The sequence below is a fragment of the Talpa europaea genome, assembly GCF_964194135.1.
Source record: "Talpa europaea genome assembly, chromosome: 11".
Taxonomy (NCBI): Eukaryota; Metazoa; Chordata; class Mammalia; order Eulipotyphla; family Talpidae; genus Talpa; species Talpa europaea.
In genome coordinates this window covers 73284583-73308682 of record NC_140078.1, presented here as the reverse complement: position 1 = coordinate 73308682, position 24100 = coordinate 73284583, and the positions used below count along the sequence as shown (strand labels likewise).

Sequence of the window (24100 nt, the reverse complement as noted above, 5' to 3'; positions counted from 1 at the left end):
GGATCATTTTGGGGGGGAAATTGTTTCTATTCCATGAAAAATTGTAGTCACATTTCAGCTCACACTGTGCCCTAATTCTAGGACTTTCCTAGAATCAAGAAACAATTGTCTTCAAGACTGTCCTTGAAAAACCTGCCTCTTCGGTGCTGAGGAGGCAGCCGGTGCAAACATGGGGGGAGATGAGGGGAGAAGGGGGCGCTTTGTGAGCGGGGCGTGTGTTTTTCCAGGGAGTCCTCTTCCTCCACGCCTTCCTGGTTCTTCTGTATAGGCTCAGGAAGATGGCAGACGGGGTACTTCTGGAGTAAGTATTTTAAAAAGCAGCTGAGGAGGTTCCACCTGTTAATAATAGCTGTAAAACCGTGAGCAGCTGACTGCAGTCTCTGGAAAGCCCAGTTCTCAGGCCACGGGAGCTGTGTCTCCCCTCTTGAGACGGCGCGTGATGAAGGTCCCCAGAGCCACCAGGGGGATGCACATGGTGGAGGAGGCCACCAGCAGCCCGATGACAACCAGCGCGTAGGTGGGGTAATCCTTGGTCACGAGCTGGCCCTGAAAGGAGAAGCCGAGAGTCGGCAGAGAGAACCTCCCCAGCAGAACCTTCTGTGCACTGGTTTTGGTGGAGTGGTGTGAGCTGGCACCTTGGGGGTCTTCACACCTTCACTGCATGCCCCCACCCCCAACACACTGCATGCTAAAGGTCAGCATTTTCTACCCACAGGGAAAGATGTGCACATTGGCCAGCAGGATTACTTAGTTTTCTCAAAAATGAAGCCAGAGCTGACCCCCAGGTGAAATACATGATACAGCTGTCCTGGTTGTTGAAATATAGACATGCTGCCTTTCTGGTTGGTGGACAGCTGCTGCCCGGGGCTGAGCAAGCCCATCCCATAGAAGCTCCCTCCAAAGCAGAGCCTCCTAGGACCCAGCAGCTCAAGTGCTATCTGGTCCCTGCAGCCCCGGGAGCCTCCACCAGGGCTCTGCTCCTGCAGGGTTCCTCCCAGGGGCCAGGGCCAGGGAACAGGCCTCCAGGCTTGCTCAGCCTTTCCTAAGGATGCCTCCTCGGCTGGAGGCCTGCGGACTACGGAGATGTGTACAGTTCAAGAGGCAGGCACCAGGGGCTTTGCAGGGAGGCTTTTCCCCAGATTGCAGCCCACTCCCCAGCCCACCGGCAAGTCCTGGAGAGACTTAATTCTCTCTACCACAACGCGTGTTTGAAAACTCAGCCCAGATCTGCTGTCCTGGGCTGAGTATTTTGAAATACTTGAGGAATGTTTCCATGTTGTGAGGAGTCACCCACTCATGCCGTGGAAGGCGTGCCCTTGGCTTCAGAAAACTGAAGGGCTGTACTCTCAAGTAACCTTGGGGGCCCCGAGAGAGCGCTACCTGGGAGGAGTCCCAGGCTTGGTACTGCAGGGTCCCCGTGAGGATGTAGTCGCTCAGGTAGAAGATGAAGAGGCTGATGATGAGCAGCGGGCTCACGCCAGCCCACATGGCCTTCCAGTACCAGTTCAGTGTGCGGCCGGTCATGGCCTTAAGGTCATTTTCAAATCTGTTTGGAAAGCCGGGAGAGAAGGTCTGGATTAGTCAGGCTGTTGGGGTGAGGGCGGTCCAGCTTGCACATCCCTGTTAGTTCAGGAAGACTGTTCTGGGCACTACTGGCCCCTCTCAGACTCTTCTGGGAAAAGAGACATCAGGGTGGGGAGGGAGAAGACCAAGGCCAATATAGAGGGCAGCCAAGCAAGCACCCCACATCCACAGTACGTGGGCATCAGCAGGTACTCTCACCCCGCTGGCCTTCAGGGGGAGGCTGCTGGTGCAGATGTGCAGACAGCGCCCAGCCTGGCAGGGGCAGAGCCCGGGGACACTGGCCAGCCAGCCCTCACACGAGGGACCCCAGGGCAGCTCTGCCCGACCCCCCACCCTAGTGCCTATGGCAACTCTACTGCCGATGAGAAAGGGCCTCAGACGAGGCTCTTTGTGCCTTGCAATGGAGCAGGTTTTGTGGGAGAGACGGTGAGCCCAGCCTGGGACCGAAAGCCTCCCGTGTGCCCCACTGGGGCCGGCCTGGAACAAAGCCAGCGCAAGGCTTCCCAAATGCAGTTGCCCGAAGATTACCATGATGACTTCGATTGTGTCTACAGACTCTTTTTTCTTTAAATTGACTCTTTGACTAAATTCAGCAATAGCACAGCCTTTTATCAAGGAGTCAATTAAACTAATCACATGCTTTTCTAATATACTCACAAATAAGGGTGGGGAAACACCCTCAGCACTAGAGGAAAGGCTAGCCCAGCCATCTCCCCCTCCCCAGGGGAAGGCACCGAGGCCTGGAGCTGTGACGTGACTTGCTGAAGAGACCTAGGCACTGAGGGGCTGACCGGGGCCTGGAACCTGGACTCGTGCCTGCCTTGCCTCCCTTCCAGAGCTTTTTAAACTGCTCCCCAAGGTGGGAGAAGCAGCCATGGAGGGGCAGGGAGGAAGAGACTGTGGCCGGCTGTAGCACAGCCATGCGCCCGGCTTGGACCTGTGGAATGTCCTAGGCGTCCATGTAAGACGGACACTCCCCGCCCCCGTGTGGCAGCTCAGCTAGCAGGAGTCTAGGCTCGAAGCCTCGAAGCCTCAAGAGCATAATGTGAACACCTGGGATTTTCAAAAGTGAGATGGCAGAAAGTATTGGGGTTTGCTTGGCCTTTCCATCCACTGCTCTCGCACTTCCCAGGACAGAGAAGGGTGGACAGACCTGCAGAAAACAGGCGGCACGGCACTTCGCCAGAGGGGCCACGAGGTGGCGCTCTCACCTGTGCAAGCAGAAGGACGTCTCTGGCAGCTCTGGCCTCAGGTGGCTTACAAAGCCCTGGGCGCCTCTGTCTCTCCCCCATCCCCATCACTTACCCCCCCCCACCCCGGGGTGGACTGTACCCCCTCTCTAGCAACTCCAGTGGACCCTCGGTGCTGCTCCTTTCTCCCCAGCCTGCTCTTTCTCCTGATACACAGCCTCTCCAGCCACTATCTCTCCCTCTAGACTGGCAGGTCTTCTGTGACCCACTTGTCCCCGGTCACACAGGACTCTTCCCAGAGTTAGCACCTGGCGGCCACACAGACCAGCAAATCCCCTGGGGGGAGGAAACATGGATATTGGTCACTCCTCATACCCACGTCCTCAAACATTAGCAGCTGTGTACATGTTGGGGGTGGGGCAGGGGAGGGCGAATCCAATTCTTGACCCAAAACATTATGCAAATGCTGCAAATCATAACCTCCTCTTTGAGATTCACAATTGTCATTGAGGCTCTGGGAAGTCCTACAGGAAACACATTTGAGCTTTAACTTCTTCCGTCCTAAAATTATCTGATCATGAAAAAGCCCCAGTGTGGCAGGGGACCCACTGTCTCCAGGGGCACATGGCGACAGTCTGGAAGTGCCAATGGGCCTCCCTGTGGGGTGTCATTTGAGCCCTTTGTCCCACCTTCAAACCAGTTTGGAGGAGGGGAAACGAGCAGCACCACCCTTCCATCCAGGCTGCCCTGGCAGCTTGACACGCAGGGTCTGACTCAGGGGTCAGGGCCTGCCAGCCTGCATTTCTCACACATTCCCTGCTGCTGCCTGGCTGCCCAGGCGATCACACTCTTAGGAGGAGCAGGGTGCCCCAGACCAGTGGCTCCCAGAGTGTGGTCTCCAGTCTTACTGGAAGCTGGTGGGCCCCACCTGGTCCTGCAGGCCCAGTGGTCACTGTCTGCACCAGCCCCCAGCTAAATGCACTGCAGCCTCGAAGTCGGAAGCCCTAGACCAGCGGTTCTTAGCTCAGCCACACACACCACCACCCGGGGAGAGGAAAATGTTCACTACCGAGGACCTGAGAGCCTGCATGAGCCAGCAGGTGTGAGTTATCAACCCGGCTTTGGTTAGCGTGCTTGAAAAATACTGCTGTTGGCCGATGAGCAAGTTGTCTAGTGCCTGGAGACCCAAGTCCTTGTGCCTGGAAGCCACTGGGGTCCAGCAGGGTCAACAGGCAAATGACCTATATTAAAAAGTAAAAATATAGGAAATAGAGAAGAATGGGTTAAAGGCAAAGCGAGGGTGGGAGTGAGGTCCGGCAGCCACCGAGATCTGAAGACAAAGCAAAGAACCCGGGACACTGCCAAGCCTGAATCAAAAAGCGAGGTGCAGGGGAGAGTCCCTTGCTCCTGCGGGGCACCGCCTCCCGGGCTTCTGTGCGGCTCGCGGGCGCGGCCTCCTCACCTCCTCAGCCCGTACACGTAGCACACGGCGACAGTCTCCACCAGGACGATGAGCAGCAGGGACAGCGTGGCCGCGTAGTCGTTGAATATGTCGAACCAGTAGTTCCCGGCCTCCATGGTGAACAGCATCCCGATGGCGCAGTTGACGAGGCACACCAGACCTGGGGCCACAAGACCAGCTGCTCACCGCCCGAGACCCCCCAGCTGGTCATCCAGCTTGCTGGAAGCAGCACAGCCACGGGCCCCGGGGGCCTCGGGCACCGGCTCGCCCACGGGCCTGGAAGAGGGTCACCGATTGGTGTCTGCACGCGCAGCCAGGAGCGCCGGGGTCAGGGAGCGCGGGCCCAAGGCGTGTGGGCAGCGTCGGGGAGGCTAATCTCGAAGCTGTCCTGCAGGGGCGTCACACTCCATGGGAAACTGACAGCCATGGGCTATGCTGTGCGAGTGTCACCCAGGCTGTGGGTGTATCCAGAAAATCTAGTGCCCGAGTTCCTAGGAGGCGGACTGCGGGGGAGAGACTTGACCTTCAGGGGCTGTGCCTGGTCAGCGGGTGAGGAAGGGAGCAAAGAGACCAGTGTTTATCCAGCTCCCACTACAACACAGGCAGTTGCCATGCCTTAAGCCTCTGGGAAAGTATCAGGATCCCCTTTCACAGGCGGGGATGCTAAGGTGCAGAGAGGATGAGGGACTCTCTCAAGGCACCGCTGCATACTGCATGGCAGGATTCAGACACAGGCCCCTCTGCCTCCAGAACCTGGGTTCTTGTTCCCTTCTCCTCCCACTTCCTCCCTTGAGGACCCCACAAAGCACTTGACTCTGAGTTCCCACCTGTCCCTTCCACCCCACCCCACATACCACCGGCCGCTGAGCCCCGCTGCCAGGGAGAAGGGGTCATGCGCTGGCTGGGGACCTAAAGGCTCATGTAACGCCAGCCCCCACCCCAGTGCCAGGAGCAGGACTAGTGCCGGAGGGCTCTGGTGAAGGGTGGGCAGCTCCAGCTGGGTGGGCAGGACTTGGAGGACGTGGGCCTGGGTGGAGGGACGTGCTGGGTGTGGAGGAATGGTCTCATCAGAGTCAGGGGTGGGTGCTGCAGGTCGTCTGGACACTGCGGCGCTGAAGTGGAGCAGGAGGATGGAGCGGAACAGTGAGAGGTATGATTGCAAAAGCAAGTTACTGCCCTAATAGCCTAACTGCCCACTACCAGCAGAATGGATCAATATTGTGGGCTGTGGTCGGAGCTGGGGTGGTACCCGGGCAGGAGAGGGACCATGCTAAGTGCAGCACCCTGGGTGGGTCGTGCAGACAGTGAGTGAAGACGATGGACACAAAGAACATGTACTACAGGAGTTCATGAAGAGGAAAATCAAGAAGATTCTACACATTCTGAGATAGGAAGGGCCCGAGCACAAGGACAGAACTATGCTGCTCGCACAGCTTTCATTAGGCTGGCAAACAAGGGGTTAAATAATCTGATGACTCCAGGTCCAGACACCTGTTGCCATAAATTTCCTTGGCCCATCGTGTTTTTATTATTTTGGTTTGGGTTTATTTTACTAATTTTCCCCCAGTCTCTGCATTCCTGGGCTATCTCTTTACAGACCCGAGACCAGACCAGGTGAAAGCGGAGCTGCGGGCACAGTCTCCAGGAGACATTCACCCCCGAGATGGTCACCAGCCCACACCCCACTGAGCGGCAGCTGAGGGGTGCTCACGATTAGCAACAAGCTGGACCACACCCAGATGGACAAAAGGACGTCAGCAAAGTCCACTCTCCTTGCTTTCTGAGCCGATAAAGTTTAATTCTTTTTTTTTAATTTAATCTAATTTTTTATTTTTTAAAAAGATTTATTTATTTATTTATACAAGCACTGGGTACAGTCAGAAGCGCAGGAGGGTGAGAGAATTCGCCAGAGCCAGAGCGGGGAGCAGAGCAGGCAGAAGGACAGAAGTACACTGCTGAGGGGAGCAGCGGGCGGCAGGAGAGGTCTGCGCGCCATGTGGGACCCTCCTCTGGTGGCCGGGAAGCAGCCGGGGATCGAACCGGCGCTGCAGAGGATGTGGGCAGCTTCGCAATCCAGCGCTCAACCGCTGTGCCACCGGGGAAGCCCAAGTTGAATTCTTTTGTTCTCAAACACCAGCCTAAAGCCATATGGACCGCTTGCCCCGGCAGCTCCGAGAGCCTCTATGTTTACGGACGTCTCCCCGGGGCTCTGTTTCTCCTTGCTGCTTTTTGATCATCTTTCCTTTAAACAGCTTTTCAAATTCCTCATTCTAATCTAGCCTCGAAGTACTCAAGGGCTGGGGTTTCTTTCGGGGAACAGGATCCCATTTGGCCAGGTGCACCTGGAGCAGGGCTTCTGGGCTCCCTGCAGGTGAAGCACGTGGGCCAGGTGAGACACCCCCTTTCCAATTATGGGTCTACTGTTTTTTTTAATATTTTATTTTATATTTTTGCACAATGTATGCGTTTTCATTTTGGTTATATTCCCCATACAATCGGTGGCCCTAATCCTAAATTGGCCACCCCTAATTTTGGCCCTAATCCTTCCTCTCCCCCCCTTCTCCCCGCCCCCTAGTGTGTCTCTGGGTCTACTGTTTAAAACAGTACAAGTCAGAATAGACTTCCGGGAGTTGGGGTGCACCGATTGGGAAGGGGATCTTTGAGGTAGGGGAATTTGTTTTGTATCTTGGCCCCATGGTGGCTACTATATATATATATATAAAGTTCACCGAATCTGAAATGTCATCATCGTGTTGCCTCCATGAACACAAAGGCAGCCTCCCTCCTGGCCTGGGAACTCTGAGTGGTGGGCTGGGGAGACTGGCCTTTTCCAAGGTGGGGGTGGCCCCTTTATCTCCCCATTGTGTAGTGAACCAGACTTGTGGGGCGAATCACATGCGCTGGGTCCCAGATGGTCCAAGATGAAGAAATGATGGCAGGACTGCTGTGAGGTGGCAGCCCCATGGCCACCCCACAAACACTTGCAGCTGCTTCCCCACATGTCCCTGCCCTCCCGGGGCCCCACCTCCTTCCTGACTGGCCACGCACCTGAGATGGCCTCCTTGGGCAGGTGTCTGCTGATGACCTTGCTGTCGGTCAGCGGGGTGAGGATGGCCGCCGTGTTCCCCAGCATGCTCCCAATGCCCAGCATCAGCAGCATGAAGAAGTAGAGCACAGACCACAGCTGGGACACCTCCATGTTCTTAATGGCCTCGGTGTAGACGATGAAAGCCAGGCCAGTGCCCTGGACTGCCTACCCGCAGCAAGAAGACACCAGTTACACACCCAAGAGGTTTGGGCACCTGACACACCCGATGCTAGGCAACTTGGGGAACCAGGAAACCAGCCATGAAAAGCCACATGCAGAGGAGAGATTGAGACCCGTCTGCCCCCCTGGGCTAGAGAGAAACAAGAGGCGCTCAGAGTCCGTGTTTGCCATATTTGTCCGGAGTCTTTGCAGTCACCTTAGGACCCTGAGTTCCCCTCTCCTGCCACAACCCACATAAATTCTGGGTGAAATATAAGATACAGTGTTTTGATACGTTCTGCTTCCAATCTTTCACTGGCTGGGTGTGCCAGGCTGGGAGCTGCGGTGGGGGGCGAGGCCAGACAGCGGCAGGGGTGTGGTGGGAGGTGGCCGGGCCAGCAGGAGCAGCAGGCAGTGCTGCTCGGGGGCCAGGTCTACACTGAACCGTGGAAATGGACCCTGAAACTCCTTCTTAAAGATAAATCCCCTGAGGAGGCTGAAAGGGGTGCTGGGGTGGGGGTCTCGGCAGCAGTAAACCCTCTCTGGGGGAACGCTTCACCAATTTCGACCTCCAGGACAGACAGAGGCGATCAAGCAGGGCACTCGCAGACGGAGATTTATAAATCCACACAAGACCAGCCACTCGCGCAGAGAGTCCCCAGAAATAAGAGATGAGGCTTGAACACCTTCCCAAAAGTGGCAGGTGCTGTGGTGTCAGATTCAGAACACAGGTCCCCGCATTGGGGACAGTGGGGTGTCAGCTCCTTTGGGCAAACAACAAGGTGGTGATCACTTGTAGAGGATTCAAAAATATAAAACCTACCAAAGTTGATCTGCTTTCTAGATAACCTCAGTGATGAGATACATCCCCCCCTCAGGCACACTCCCTATCACGGCACCACTGGGGCAGCTATGTGTGACAGTTTGAAGACACATGTGCTAAGAGCAGATAAACGTATAATAAGGAACAAATAGAAAGAACGGCAAATTTGAAAAAGAAAGTGTCTAAAAATTATTGAATTAAAATACTCCATCAACAATACCAGTAATAGCTGTGGAGAGAATTCGTGAGACATCCCAGGGATGAATCCATAAGGAAGCAAAAGAGAATTTAAGATGGGGGGAGTAAAGGAGAAATCAATGTAGGGTAGGATGAGAGGTCTAAGATGGGCCAAATGAAATTCTAAAAGGAGAAAATGAGGGAAGAGGTGATGAGCAGGAGATAACAAGCGAGAATTTCCCAAAACTAGAAAATAAGACTATTACATGGCTCCCCAGGTCCAGGGAGGCCCCTCAGCCATGCCTCATTGGACAAAAAAAATACATCGTTAGACAACAGAAGCCAAAGACAGAAGGAAGATCACGAGAGAAATAGAAAGAACGAGGGAACTCGCTGTTTGCAGTGAATAACAGAACATGCAGCAGCAAGAGCGGCAGCCAGAGCCACAAAGTGAAAACCTTTAAAGTGCTGAGAGAAGATACTGCCAACCTGGAGCTTTCTATTCAGGGAGAAAACTGTCTTTTAAATGCGAGCATCAAATACAGACATTTACCTGTAAACAAAACCTGAGAAAATTTATCATCAAGAAACCTGCTATAAAGGAATAAATTTTAAGGGAGGAAAAAACCCCACTGGACAGCTGGGACACAAGAGAAAAAGGCGAATAAATAAAATGGCAAACATGTATGCCCATGCAATGCTCTCTGCATACATGAACAACGGCCTCCAGGTTACCGGTTTTAAAGGTGGGACTGGACAAGAAAGGTATTTAAGCAAGAGGGATGAGATGACAGTGTTCTAAAGTCCTTGTCCTGTTTGGGAAGAGACAAGATACTGTTTAACTTCTGAGTGTGTGGAGTTAAATATGCATGAAAAAGTTCAAAAGAGACATGGAGTATACACATTCCAACAGGAGAGAATAAGGGGGAATGTTGGGGGACAAAAGAGAACAAACACAACAGGGGAAAAAGTCAATATAAATCAATAACCATATAATTTGTGGACAATGAACTAAGCTTAAAAACAAATGAGGAGGGTCTCCCCGGTGGCGCAGCGGTTGAGCGCTGGGTTGCGAAGCTGCCCGCATCCTCTGCAGCACTGGTTCGATCCCCGGCTGCTCCCTGGCCACCAGAGGAGGGTCCTACATGGCGTGCAGACCTCCCCTGCCGCCTGCTGCTCCCCTCAGCAGTGTACTTCGGTCCTTCTGCCTGCTCTGCTCCCCGCTCTGGCTCTGGTGAATTCTCTCACCCTCCCGCGCTTCTGACTGTACCCAGTGCTTGTATCAATAAATAAATAAATCTTTAAAAAAAAAAATCTAACCAATCATTTAAAAAAAAACCAAAAAACAAAAACAACAAATGAGGAAAAGTCTCAGAGGTTGAAAACAAAAAGGCAATTCGAAATGAGAAGAGCAGTAGAAGCCAAAAGGCTGAACAGGAACTAGGCCTTAAAGGCTGGGGCTGGGGCGGGGGCTGGGGCTGGGGGTTGATGCAGGAAAGGGACTGTGAAGGGGAGGCCGTGTCAGGGGCCTGTGTGAGCAGTGAGTCCGGAGAAACACTACGCTTCATCCATGGAATGACCTAGAACGCCTTCACCCAAGGAACTAAGTGCTAATTCCTCCAAGGTAGGTAACCAGAGCTATGGGTCTTCACGATTCTCTGGTCTTGAAGAGTATTCCCTAGAAACGCTGTCTAGAAGTAATGACATAAGAATTAGACAGCTTTGCCCACGCTCACTTCCATTTCCGTCGTGGTAGAAGTCCTAGCAAATGCAGTAACCAAGAGGAACCGAGACATAAGGATTGAAAATAAAAATGCAAAATTGTATCTGTAGGTGATGTAAGAGTTTACTTAGGAGATACTGGCAAATATCTAGACAAATATGGTAATTAATAAGAGACTTTCTCAGGGCTGCTAGAAACAGGATCAACATACAAAAAGCCATTAACGTTCTGTAGGAAAAAATTTAAGTGATAGAGGTAGGAAAAAACAGCACCATTTACAATAGCAACAAAATAGTGTTTATAATTGTTCTGGTGGTGGATATATAAGGGTGTTTGTTATAGTATTCTCTGCAATTTCCTATATTTTTAAGCCTTAAAATGAGAAAAGGATAAGAAAAGTCACAGAGAACCCAAAGAAATTTATATATAATCACTAGGGTTTCAGGGTGGTGCTGGGGTGCGGGTGGTCAGGGCCCTCTTGTCCTGTATCTCTTGCTCCCGACTCTCAAAGGCCCCTGTGATGCGTGTGGAGAGAAGCAAGCCCAGACCTCACTGTGCCTTACCGTGTCCAGCTCTGCTTCCAAGCTGCAGTTTTTGATTTGTGGGAACACTTCGCCATATTTGTCAGGGAAGGCAGATGCTAAATAGCCCTTCACTTGCTCCAGGTTGCTGGCGGTCAAAAAGCCATCTTCAAGGTCAAAAGCATTGGTCAGCAGCAGGATCACCCTGCAGAGCAGAACATCAAATTGACCCTCACTTATTAAAAGGCCAGGTCACCAAACCTCTGGGCCTAGCTGTCTCTCCCCTGCCTCTTTCCTGACTAGGTGACATCATCCAGTAAAGGGCTCTGGGGGCTGGTGACCTTCCACAAAGCAGGATGATTCTGAGTGGCTTTAAAGTAGCCTCAAATATGCACCAAAAGAAACTGCACCCACGCACCTATGCTGTTTTAACCTCTGGGCGGGCATTTCCGACAGAATTTTCTGTGGTGATGGAAATGAAACGTTCTACAGCCGTGCTGTCCACTGTGGTCCCCCCGACCACATGCGGCAACTGAGCACTTGACTGTGGCTCAGTGCAACAGGGGAACCAAATTAAATCAATTGGAAACCTTTAATTACCTTCAAAAACTTAATTACCTTTAAGTAAGATTAAATTAAGATTTAAATTCATTTAAATCAATCTATATTTAAATTTGTAAATACCCCTTGTGGCTAGTGACTGGTGTACTGGACAGCTGACCTCCTGGACGTGTTCTTGTATTTTGGGTAAGGGGTCTCAGAAAGTAGACTCGGTGATCCCCATAGCTCAGTTAGGGAGCTCTAGTAAATTCTGAGGCGGGGAGGTGGGGGCAGAAGAATCTAAGGACTTTTGTTGAATGCCCTGTTGTGCTGGGTGCCTTGAAGACATGGAGTTGCCTTCGTCACTTCAGGCAGATGCTGACCTGCAGATGGTGGTGGTGGGGAACTGGACTTGAACCCTGGATTGAGGGCTGTGAACTGGGTGCTCCCTGCCCCACACCCCTGACTTCTCAGCCCCCACCTCCCTCAGCTCAGAGCTTTGGAGCCTCACCTCTCAACTTGAGGTAGAGGCTCCCCGGGGCCACCCTGTCTTACTTGTTCAGGCAACTTTCATAGTTGAAGGTGGCCTTGAAGCCATAGATGGAGAAGGTGACGATGCTGGCGAAGATGGAGGTGGAGCTGTTGATGAGGGACACGATGATGGCGTGCTTCTGGCAGTTGTTAGAGGGCTCATTGTAGCTGGCGAAGGCGATCAGGCTGCCAAACCCCAGGCCGAGGGAGAAGAAGATCTGGGTGGCGGCATTGATCCAGGCCTTGGGGTTGGCCAGTTGCTCCATCTGGAAAGCCAGCGGCGGGGGTGGGAGGTGTGCAATTGCAAAGTGTAGGGGCAAATCATTCAGAGAGTGATGGAGACCCTGATCCAGGCCCAGGCAATTTAAAGGGTCTGGGCCCCAGAGACAGGGGTGGTGTGGCCTGGTAGAGGATATTAGGGGACATTTGGAATGTGTGTGGGGAGGGAGGCATTTGAGCAGGAGCTGCCATAGTCATTCTGTTTCCAGGCACCAGATTTTCTAAATGAACTTATTCTGCCCAAAGGCAATAGATGTCCCCCCAGCAATCTCCCTGCCCCATTCTAGGGTCTAGTGGGAGGCTGGGAGGGATCATGGGAAGCTCTGTGGATGCTCCCCTAGAAGCATGTGAGCAGGAGGCCAAGATGGCCGGGGTGGAGTGCTACAGTCCAGAGGAGTTCCTAGTGAGACTAGGGGTCTAGAGGCCACAAGTGGGGTTGGGGCTGCTGACAGCTGGGTGTGGAGGACAAGGGGTTAGTGAAAGACTTAAAGCCCTACAATTCACAAGCTTTGGGGACTGCCTGTCTGAGGAGGTGACCCAGTATCAACAGGGAGCCCACACCCAAAATCAAGTGGGCACACATGCATACACACACAGACACACACAGACACACACAGACACACACATCCGGTACACTATGGTTTTCGCCCAGCCTCTTTCTTCCCCTCTTTCCACCCATCCTGGAGGGTAGCAGGATGAACAGGTGCACCCAGGGCCCCTCCCCTGTACCTTAGGGGTGAACATGTACATCAGGCCATTGATGGCTCCATGTAGCGTGAGGCCCCTGATCAGGTAGATGATGAGCACACAGTAGGGGAGCGATGCCGTGAAATACACCACCTGCAGGCACCAGAGGGCACAGTCAGCCTCCTGGAGATGTGGCAACCACAGGCTCCTTAGCCCAGGTCATGGCTGCTCTCCCCGGGGAATGCCGAGCTCATGGGTGTTCAGGCTACTGACAGGTGGAAACAGGAGGGAGGTTCTTGGTCAGATGCAGCAGCTGAGTTGGGCTGGAGAAATGGGATGGTGGTGGGACATGGTTGCCCATGGCTGCCACTAAGATCTTTCAGTAGAGAACAGGAAACAGGTCTGAGGATGGATTTGAGGCCATCCACAAAATGTGTCCATCACATTAACATTTTTAAATTGCTAGATAAAGAAATTAGTGTAAAAAGAAAAGGTTGGCAATCCAGTAAGATGAGCCCAAAGGAAAAGGCAGCCCCAGAATTTGCATGTGAGGCTCTGCCCAGTTTCGGAGGCTGATTCCTCTCTAGCAGTCTAAGCAGAGCAAGAAGCCCTGGCACACACACAAGTTCTGTTCTCTGTAAAAGGAAAAAGACTAAGGGCACTGGAGGAAGGACAAGTTTTCCCAAGACAGGGGCCTGAGGGAGGCTTGGCCATGGTACTTCTAGAGGGAAAGTAGTGAGGTGTGGTACGGGGGACAGAGTCCCCTGGTAAGTACTAGAAGCCAAGGATCCCATGCATATAAAGACTTGATCTCCATGGGCTTTAAAATTCCTCATCAATGAGATTTTTTTTTTGTCAGCTGAATCTTCTTTTCCTGTTGACATGCATCTCAAGTTCAAAGATGTCTTATCTTTGGTTTTCATGGCAGTTCTTCAGTAGCCCTTCATTCTCTGGATAATTCTAACTTTTACAAACCCTTATAATTGAGGCCTTAAAGGGCTTGTATGTCCACCAAGGACAGAAACTGTTTCTGAATACCAACGTGTATATGCACCAGAGCCCCTCATGTAAAGCAAAGAAATATATTGTAAGATTCGTTTTTGGAAAGCAATTCCTGAAAGTTTGGGTCCTACTATGAAGAATCTAGCTGGTGACCATGTCCAGATGGGATGGGCTTGAATTGCACTATTTCGGGTGAAAACTTTCACTAACCGCCCCAACATACTTCTGGCCTACACCACTTCTTCTATGCAATAATAAATAAATAAATTCTTAAAACAAAACAAAATAAAGTATTTTTTATGGGACAGAGGAGTTGCTGTAGTCTCTCAGCTCTCCCAGAGAACATTCTCTAGTCCCTCAATTTGGCCATAAATGGGTGTTATTGGGGCTAAGACACTGTCATCATGGGATCTTGGAAACCAAAAGAAAATGCTCTGCCAGGCCTGGTGCTAGGACTGTGATGGGCAACCTGAATACTGTGGGTAGTTCTAGTTTTGGTACTTCAAGAAAAACATGGTGCAGCTGGAGGAGGTAACTCAGGAGGCCAAGAGGCTGAGGACAGGTGAGCTCTTAGGACCTTCAGAAGGGAGAAGGTGAGAGAGATTAAGACAGGGAGAATGGGGAAAGCGCAAACAAGGGGTGTCTCACCAAACCGAGACAATGGGAGGCCTTGGGGTGAAGCTAGGTCTAGCCTGGCTCTGTCCTCACTAGCTGGTGCCCGCAGGCAGGTTGCTTTATTATCTGTCTGTCTCAGGAGAATGGGATCATGAAATTTACCATGAAGGGTTGTTGCAAGATTGAGACACTGTGCGTGGCCCACTCGTGTGGATCCCCAATGAGGAGTGACTGAGGATGGGCATCTGCTGAGGCTTGAGCAAGGTGGCTGGTGCTGGAAAGACCAAGAAAACCTGCTCCATGAGCAGATTAAAGTTAAATGAGCAGCTCAGCCCAGCAGGCATGTAAACCCATGACTGCACCAAAGAAAAAGGTCCATCAACTAGGGCTGACAACTCTGTAGGGGCATTGAAAGCAACTTGGCGCAAAGGTTCTCAAGTTGGGCTGCACATTAGAATCAGCTGCTGCAATGGCAGCCCCATTGATAGCTCCAGAGCCCATGGGGGTTGGGTGGAGAATTCAGTTTTTAAAACCTCCCAGTGTGATAGCAGAACCGCAGAGAGGGAGTCTTGGGGATAGCAGCAGTCATTCAGTCTTTATATGGAAATAGAAATTCACTATTTGCTTGCTTGGCACCACTCAGGGAGAATGGGCTTGGGGTCGGCTGATGTATGGAAATGCTCATCTTTTTAGGTGTAAGGAATATCCTGTTTCAAGATGTAAGGCTGCAACTACAAGCACCTCTGGCCACTTAGTAGGTGATGTGTGCCAGCAGCACCACCTGTGCTGGGCTCTCTAGTTGGCTTCTGTCCCCTGACTGCAGAAGGAACCTGTTGGCCTGGCCCACGTTGGGGTAGAGGCTGCAGGTGCCCACCCCCCACCTCCCACCCCTCTGCAGTACCTGCCCCTGGGACTCGCCAACCCACCTTGCCAGTGGACTCGGTGCCCCGCAGGATGCACAGGTACACCACGAGCCAGGCCAGAATGAGGCACAGTGCTGGCTCCCACTGCACGCCCCCGTTCTCCTGGATGGATGGAGAGATGTTGAGGGTCTTCCTGTACCAGAAGTACTGTGTGGACGAAGCCTTCTCGCACTCCTCATCCAGGCCCGTGTGGTTGCTGTTCAGGGGACAGACAGACCACGGCAGGGGATCCTTTGGGATTAAAAGGAACATCAGACGGAGAGATGAGGGCTGAGGCCAAATGTCAGGGTGGGAGTGAAGGGAGGTAGCCCGGACAGGAGGCTCTCGGAAGAGAAGGGATCTGGTCCCTAAAAGGCAGTGGCCAGGGACCTGAAGGCAGACAGGGAACTGGAGAGTTTGTCAGCAGGCACAGACAGGGCTTGGGAATGGGAGGGGGCAGGGAGAGGCTGGGAAGAGGGGGCTCCACACTTTTTGCAACCCCTCAGGTGTTCACTGAGACCATGGAATTCTGTTGTGTGTCTGACAGGCCGAATCAGACAGACAATGGCCAGACAATCTGCGACAACTGGGCTCTGACCCGCAACAGCTGCAGCAGCCAGCCCAGGGGCTCCAGCTCAACATCCGCAGCTGGCCCAGGATGGTCAGGACTTGGTCACTGACCACCAGCTTCCCTGGTGCGTGCTCTCTCTTTCAGGACTAGCCCGACAAGCCCGACTCCCAGAGTCAGCCTGCCTGGAGCCCCCCCAGGCCCACAACGCCTACAACTTCCCACCAGGCCGCTCCTGGGCCCTTGCTCTTTTCCACTAGCTCTCTACGCCCCTGCCATCCTTGACACCTCTGCCAAGTGAAGTGACGGTGCAGGCCCCCTCGCCACTGCGAGCTCTGAATAAACAGCCTCTGCTCGTTCTCACTGGGGTGGTTTCTGTTATTTCCACAAGTCCTGGGCCAACATTGTCAAGTCTGCCCTCACTGAGGTGGTGGGGACAGGCATGTCCTACACTGGGCAGACATCTGGAAATCAGAAGAGGATGAGGTTCAGCCTCCCCACAGCCATCTTGTCATCTAGGACAGAGAACATGTGCTGGTGACTCGCTTTAGGCCTGAGTCAGACTATACCTCTGTCACTCAGCAACAAAGAGCCTAAATAGTACAATGAACTTGACCTAAAAGTACCAAAGAGAGTTACTGTGCTGAGGGGAGCCTGGTGGATTTCATTCTGACTTGTGAGGAGTTAGGGGGTCCTATCTGTCCTGCCAAGACCCACATCTACCACTTTCACATATACCTGGTTTGCACAAACTTAGACTTCATTAGACAAAAACTGTCCAGGGACAGAAGTGAGTCTAACCCCACTGGGCTCAATTCTGCATTTCATAGGAAACATAACTGAGGCCCAACGGCATTACCTTATGAGACTTGGCTGCCCTGCCAGTGAGCAGCTGGAGCCAGGTCTGCACACCCTCAGAGTGCTCGGGGTCCATGCTAGTGGGACCCCTGACAGCAATCAGGGGTCCTTTGCCCATTGGCATTTGACCCAGAGTGTTTCCAAAGGAGGCCACTAACACTTCCAAGGGGTGGCATCTACTGCCTTTCCCGCTGAATCTGGGTCGGCCTGTGACTTGCTGTGGCCAGAAGAGGGCAGTTAAGTGATACTGGGTGAATTCCAGGGCTCTTTTCAGCCTCTTGGAAACCAGTTGTCAGACAGACACTGAGGCTAGACTGCTGAGTGATGAGGACTTGAGGGAAGGACTGCCGTGCAGAGGGAACAGCCTGCACCAAGCGCAGGCCCAGTGACAGCCTGCACCAAGCCCCCGTGGGCGGAAGGGTCCCTTGAGGACATGAAGCCCAGGGAAGACCCGGCCTGCAGCCCCCCTGGCCACTTAGTCTCTGTGGGACTCATTGGCCCAGGGCACAGGCCCCCAGCTGACCCAGTTCCCAGTCTTGGCGCCTAGACTGAATCACCCGAGGGAAAGAGGAGACATTAAAAATGCCGTGTCCGGGGGTACCCCAGTACCACTGATTGCATTGGTCAGAGGTGGGGCCTCAGATTAGGAGTTTTAAGAGACCCCCAGGTGATTCCAGGGCAGAGCCAGGTGGAGCAGCTGGGGAGAACGGAAAGAAGGGCGTGTTAAGTGAGCCAGTTTCCAGCACCCTGTCTCTCCTGCGGGAATCTGCCTTTGTACAGCCCGCAGGGCTCCTGCTGGAAAGGTAAGGCCTGAGGCTGGGACGCCTGCCTGGAGGTGGGGTGGACAAGAGCACAGGCTCTTGGCCCGGCCATCTGCATCTAATCTCACAGCTACTCAGGTCCTCAGTGTCACTGGGCTGTGGCGATGACATGAGCAAACACTTCTAACGTGCTGGCGATTCTCCCCGGCCCAGAGCAAGTGTCAGTGCCGCAGGCCACTGCTGTTGCTGCTGGGGCTACGTGACCAACCACTCCGGCAGAGGCGCTGAGGGAGAAGCCACCCCCCTGTGAAGGGTGGACTGCATAGTGAAGAAATTTTCAGGAATTGCTGACCCTCATGAGTCTGAGGGTTAGAAAAGATGTCTCCTTTTTGAGACACTTATTTTACTGTTGAAAAGTGGTAAACTTAGTCTGACTTTGTTAGAACAGGACATGTTGCTTCTATTTTTGAAAAATTATCTCCATAAGTATACAAATCTATAATGCCTGCAACATGTATGACAGCCCCTTAGTTGGCGTGTCATCGTGCAGAGCACAGCCTGCCCACCATGCAGGACAAGCCTGCGCAGAGGCCTCCAGGCTGCAGAGGAAGAGGAGCCACCTGCTTCTACTCAGAGGTAGGTGGTGGCCAGTCTCCATGGACATCTAGGCTGAGCTGGGAAGAGGCTGATGGGCTGCAGCTAGACTCAGGGAAGTTAGGCTCAGGGCAGAACACCCTGTCAGGAGATTTTCTGATGCGATGACCTGGGTGGAGTTTATTGGGCAGCCTGAGCTGGGTGTGGAGGTGGCATCTTCCATGTGCAGATGCCTAGCCCCGATGATCCAGGTAATTCACCCAAGCACTCCTTACAGGGCCAATGATTCCAGGTGGTTCCCGAGCGCCCCGGAGAGTCAGTCCACAGTTCATGGCCGGCCCTGCCTTGCTCTTGTCTCATTAAAGGGTTGGCTCAGTGGCAAAGGGTGAGGCATGTGCCCAGTTAGTTCCTGTCTCCTCCCCTCCTTTCCCAGCTGGGGAGAAACTGTGAAGGAGCAGGCTGCTGGAAGGCGAGCAGGAGCAGTGGGGAGCGTGGTCCCTTGAGAGTAAAAGGCAAGCTCTGGCAAACATGGAAAATCCCTTGTCTTGGAATCACCTCTCAAAAATCACCTCACAAAAATGACCTCTCAGTGAGGGATTAGGGTTCTCTCTTCTCTACAATTTTCAACCCCTTCCATATTTTCCATAAAAATATGGTTATCATTATAATGAGAAACCATTTAAAATGTTTGTTTTTTGGAATAGTCGCTTTTGTGTTACATGGGGTGACAATAAGAACGTTTGGTCTGCAGGGTAAAAGAGGGGCTCGGCCTGGAGTCAGAGATTTGGAAGGACAAGTGACAGGAGGAAGCAAGCTGAGAGGAGGCGGGGAGGGGGCCACCCTGTCCACTGTGTTGCTGGAGTCCTCCCCATCAGATCTCCAGAGTTTCTCCTGGCCAGTATCAGAGGTTCTTAATATACTGGAGTCACAGCCTTCAGAGAGAACCCAGGGAAAGCTGTGGGCCTGCTCCCCACATGCATATACTCATACATATATGCATGGTGTGACTTACAATTCCAGGGGCCCAAGGACCCCAGGTTCAGAAGCCCCTCACTTGGCTTGGGGTACTTAGCCTCCCACCAGCCCTTCCCACCACTTCCTGATCCCTTTGGGGCCATGGCCCTCAACCTTCACCTCTGCCTGTGGCCCTGCTCTCAGCCTTTCCGGCTCCCCTCTGCCTGGGGCGGGCTCCTCTCACCTGGAAGGAGTGGAAGAGGTACCAGAAGGCCCAGGCGTTGATGACGTTGTAGTACATGGACAGGAAGAAGGACACCACCACGCTGGCGACACCTACAAGGAAGCAGAGGGGCCCTGAGGAGGCTCTTCTCCCGCCCAGGAGCAGTGGCCCTGCCCACCACAGGCCTCAGGAAGTGCCTGCAGTGATCACCCTGGGTGGCAAAGCCTATTTCAGGAGATTCCAGAGGGGTAAAGGTGATCTGTGAGCCCTTTCTAAGTGCTCTCTCCCCACCTTCTGGACAGGAGGTTGGTGACAATTTTTGAAATCTAAGTGCCAGGTGTTATGCTGAGGATTTTATGTGATGTAAGTCCTGGCGATGTTGCTGTGATGGGGTATTTCTATCCCTATTTCAACAGGAGAAAGGTGCGGCTCTTGTCCAGGGCCATTGGGCCATCGGGCCATCGGGCCAGTGATAAGTGGTGGAAGAAGGACCTAAACCGAGTGCGAGAAGCACTGTCGCTGCCAAGACCCCTCACGCCAGACGTTCAAGTAGCCTTTCTTACCTGAAGTGGGCTCACGTGGGTCACCCCTGCCTGGTGGTGAGGGGAAGAGAGCTGTGGGGTGGTGGGTCAGGAGTGGAGGGGGATGCCCCCACCGGGTCAAGCTTGTTGGGGTCTGGGCTGTGTGGGCATCTGGTTACAGTCAGAAGCTGGCTGTGGCAGGAGCTATACATCACTGTCTCAGCGAGTGTTATAGGCCTACCTCAAACCCAAGCTCCTTGAGAGCCATCAGTTAAACATTGCCCAGCACCCTGACTGGTACAAACCTCTGGTATCTGTCCTATTACACAACAAATACTGCCTCAGAGAGCCCTCTGGGGTCACTTACTTGGGCAGATTGTAAAACCACACACCTCCATGTTAAAAATTAATAGCCTTTCAAAGTGAGGAGATAGCTTGGTTTGAAGATGAGGCCACAGGGCACATTTCTTCTGCAGCCAAGACTAGGCCACATACGCATTTACCCTCCATTGCTCCTGAGACGTCACTCTGCTTTCCTGCCTGCCTTCCTGTCTGGGGGCAGAAGGGCGGAGTGGAACGGACGGAGGCCATTGCTGGTCAAATTCCCTCCTGCCCGCAGAGGCAGCCCTGGGATGTGAGGCTGCCAGGGCAGGTGATTCATGTCCTGGAGGTGTCGGGACAAGGTGTGAGGAGGTGCAGGAGAGGCGGCTATGAGCAGCTCTCCTCAGATTCCACACTCAGGAGATACTGAGGGAACCTCCCCATCCAGCCACCTCTCAGTGGTGTGGCCAAGGTTAAATGAGCTCACACACACACAGGCCAGCACAGTAGATGCCCACTGAAAAAGAGAGGCCTTCTTATTAAGTAGCAGCGTGTGGTTTGTGAGTTCCCAGAATGGAGTGAGGACCTTGAGTCATTGTCAGGCAGTTACTGCCCTTTCACAGAAGAGCAAACCAAGGCTCAGGGGAGGGAAGCACTGTGGTATCATTTCCCCGCATGCATTTCTCCCTTTCTCAGCACCCTGTGTGTGGGAAGCCAGCCCCTCACCACACTCGACAGCACCCCTCCTGGGTCACCTGCCCACCACTCTCAAGGACTCTCTCGGACTTCCTGCTGGCCCCTTGCTCTGGGAGCTTTGTCAATGGACCCCCAGCCCCACCCGTGCTGCCAGGATACTCTCCCTCTCCACGTGGGAGAGGACTAGGGAGCACTTCACGTACCCACACCGCTGAGGTAGGGGCTGATGGTCCTCCAGGCGCCGATGCTGCCCTGCCGCATGCGCTGCCCCACCGCCAGTTCCAGGTACAGGAGCGGCATCCCCTCCACGATGAGCATGATGATGTAGGGCACGAGGAAGCTGCCTGCGGGCGCCAGAGCCGAGAGCCAGGCCGTCACCAACGGGCTTTCCCGGCAGCCGATCCAGCGTCTGCACACTCCTCCTTCTGTCCACCCCCAACTGCCTCCCTTCCGTCCTTCCATGCGTCCTTTTGTACGTGTGCCTTGCCATCCTCCCACCCTCCTGTCTTTTCATTTATCTCCTGTCCTTGTCTCAACTCTTCCACCTTCTCATACACCCTCTGTAAGTCCTCTTACCCATGTTATATCTTACCCATGTTATATCTACATTTTCTTCCACCATCCATCCACCCATCCAAACTCTTGTTTTTTCTTTCCCTAACACCTCCATCCTCCTGTCTTTCCACTCACTCTCCACTCTTCACCCACACATTTTCCTACCCACCACTCACTCACTATTCTTTTTCTCCATCCGTCCATCCATCCATCTATCCATCCATCCATCCATCCATCCATCCATCCTGCAGTCTACTTCTTGATCCATCTCTGTCCATCCATTGATGGGTGACATGCAGCTACATCACTTGTTGAAATCTATAAATACTTCCAACTTGAGAGGTTCATTACCACTGTCCTAAGCGCCCTGAGTGCCTTCCTCAGTGCCTCAGCTAACCCCAACCCCCATTTCATCTTCTATTCTAATGTGTAATAATTGATCACAGCCAGGACCACTTAATTGTTAAATATTTTCAATATTACCCCTGACTCCATCCATCCATCCATCCATCTGCCAATCCCCATGCTCTTGCCTTGGGCTTCTGGTGCAGCCTCAACAGTACCCCACAAGGAGGGGTGTATGGAACAACCATTTTACTAGCACTTTCTCTGGGTCAAGCCCTGAGCTTGGGAGATTAGCAGTCCTGCTCCCTGCATTGAGGGATCACCTGGGCAGAGGAATTTCATTTGTTCAGCTCTCCAGACCATTTCACCAGACTCGCTATCTTCAGAGATGAGGCAGGGTCTTGGTGTATATGTGTGGGGATACAAAGGAGCCCCAAAAAGCAGAGTCCAGGCCACCGCTTCCTTCCACAGAGCATCCCTGTTTTATGTGTCCCTGTTCTATACAATGACCTTCAGTCTAAAATTTGATTTTAATAAAGGGTACTATGACTAATAAAGTTTTTAAACCACTGGTTCTCAAGGACCCATCTGCAGTCAAGCATCCTTGGTGGTAGTGGGGTGCTGGGGAGCTGAAATAGGGCTTCAGGAGACCTCCCCACTACCAGATACATGGACAGAGCAGGCAGGCTGGAGCCAGCACCTCTGGCCAGCGGCTGGCTGAGGCCTGCTTCTCTGGTCAGTTCTGCTCCCTCCTTCTCCACACTGCCTCAGCCAGCCCTGCCCCAGCTCCCGCTGCTTGGCAGTGGACCTGAAAAAGGTCCAGTGGGAGAAGAGGGCAGGGCTTCTGATTAAAATAAAACCCTGAAGGAAGGCTGTGGGGATTAAAGACCGGCCACAGAAGAAAGTGGCTCTGAAAGTGTTGTGACAAATGACAAAATGTATATACCTATGTAAACCTGCAATAGTTAAAAATGCCTCCTCTGCACACAGCGCACCCTCTAGCCCGCTCTGGCCCAGGGTCACAACCATTCGCCCGCCTGAGGCTCTGCGTCGCCCTTTAAGGAGCTGCACGACCGCGAGGACAATGAGCTCAGAGTTCACTTCATCTGTCCTGGGCACTAAGGCGTGTGCCAGTTTTCTGCCACCTAAACAAAGCTGGGGGGACAAAGCCTGACCCACATGTTGGGTTATTTCCTCAGGACAGAGATCCTGGAAGTAGAATGGCGGGCAGCGAAAGGGAGGAGCGCCCCGCGGCCGCCCTGCAGCCTGCACCTGGGCAGCGGCCCACAGCCGCCAGCAGTCCAGGGCTGTCCTCTCTGTCCTCTCTTCCAACTCTGCTTTGATGACTCAGCGGGGCCCTGCTCCCTTCCTGCTCTGCAGAAACGTGTTTCAGCACCTTACCAGGCTCCTTTCCATATGAAGGAACCCAAGAGGCTGTCAGGGGCTCCCATCCAGAAAATACCTGACAGTAAAGGTTGTGTTGGCACAATCTGCTTGGAGCAACATTCAAACCCCGAGTGGTTATAAGCAAAGCTCATTTTCACGCAGAGTGTTAAACAGTAGCCACACGAGATCTGGCAAGGTCCACTGAAGGCTTTTCTCTTTCACAGGGTCTGCCCGATGGCCTACTGCCCATGGGAATGGTGGAAATCCAGGGCCTAGTTCCCAGGTGGGAGCACAGGGCCCCTTAGCACTACCATCAGTAACTTCTATTACCTCTACCAAGCATCTGTTCAACCCCCTTCAACTCACCCCCGCCCCCACCAACCATCCATCCACCCTCCACTCCCCTCCCTGTCCAAACAAATTACACAATCCTGGTGAATTTGTTCTGCAATTGTTTTTCAACTACAATGCTAGAAAATTGAAATCCATATGCAGAAAGACAAACCTGAATCCATATCTCATATTTTATACCCAAAAAAAATTCTCAAAATGGATCATAGACCTAAATGTGTAACTCTGAAAGGTTTAGAAGAAAACATAGGGAAAAAAATTATGAACTTGGATTAGGCAAAGATTTACACACAATGTCAAAAGCATTGTGAGAAGAAAATATTGATGAATTGGATTTCATTTTAAAATGCTGCTCTGAGAGACACTGCTAGGAAAATTAAAGACAAGCTACAAACGGGGAGAAAATACTTGCAAAACACATCTGACAAAGACTTTGTAACTAGAATATATAAAGGACTCTCAAAACTCAATAATGAGACAACAAGGAAGTCATTCAAAAAATGTGAAAGAATTTGAACAGAGCTTTCAGTAAAGACAATACATGAATGGTAAATTAGCACATGAAAAGAGGCTCAACAGCATGCTCGTTAGAGAAATGCAAATTTACACTTCATACACCTATTAGAATGGCTAAAATAAGAAATGTTGATGATACCAAGTGCTGGCAAGGATTTGGAGGAAATC

General features: G+C 52.6%; 1 protein-coding gene across 4 annotated transcripts in view; it reads right to left on the bottom strand.

Moving 5' to 3' along the window:
* Positions 1–396: 396 nt before the first annotated feature.
* The window catches only part of SLC6A20 (solute carrier family 6 member 20), a gene marked incomplete at both ends in the record, with an annotated part of 35912 nt that continues 12208 nt past the window's right edge, over positions 397–24100 (bottom strand). The window contains 10 exons of one of the 4 annotated variants that reach the window (XM_084247290.1): positions 397–546; positions 1381–1546; positions 4237–4396; positions 7285–7489; positions 10770–10932; positions 11823–12064; positions 12807–12917; positions 15308–15535; positions 19263–19354; positions 20983–21123. In XM_084247290.1, coding sequence (XP_084103416.1) covers positions 397–546; positions 1381–1546; positions 4237–4396; positions 7285–7489; positions 10770–10932; positions 11823–12064; positions 12807–12917; positions 15308–15535; positions 19263–19354; positions 20983–21123 — 1658 coding nt within the window. Of the gene's footprint in view, positions 547–1380; positions 1547–4236; positions 4397–7284; positions 7490–10769; positions 10933–11822; positions 12143–12806; positions 12918–15307; positions 15536–19262; positions 19355–20982; positions 21124–24100 lie in introns of all 4 variants that reach the window. The other 3 variants (XM_084247287.1, XM_084247288.1, XM_084247289.1) reach the window with 3 other exon arrangements.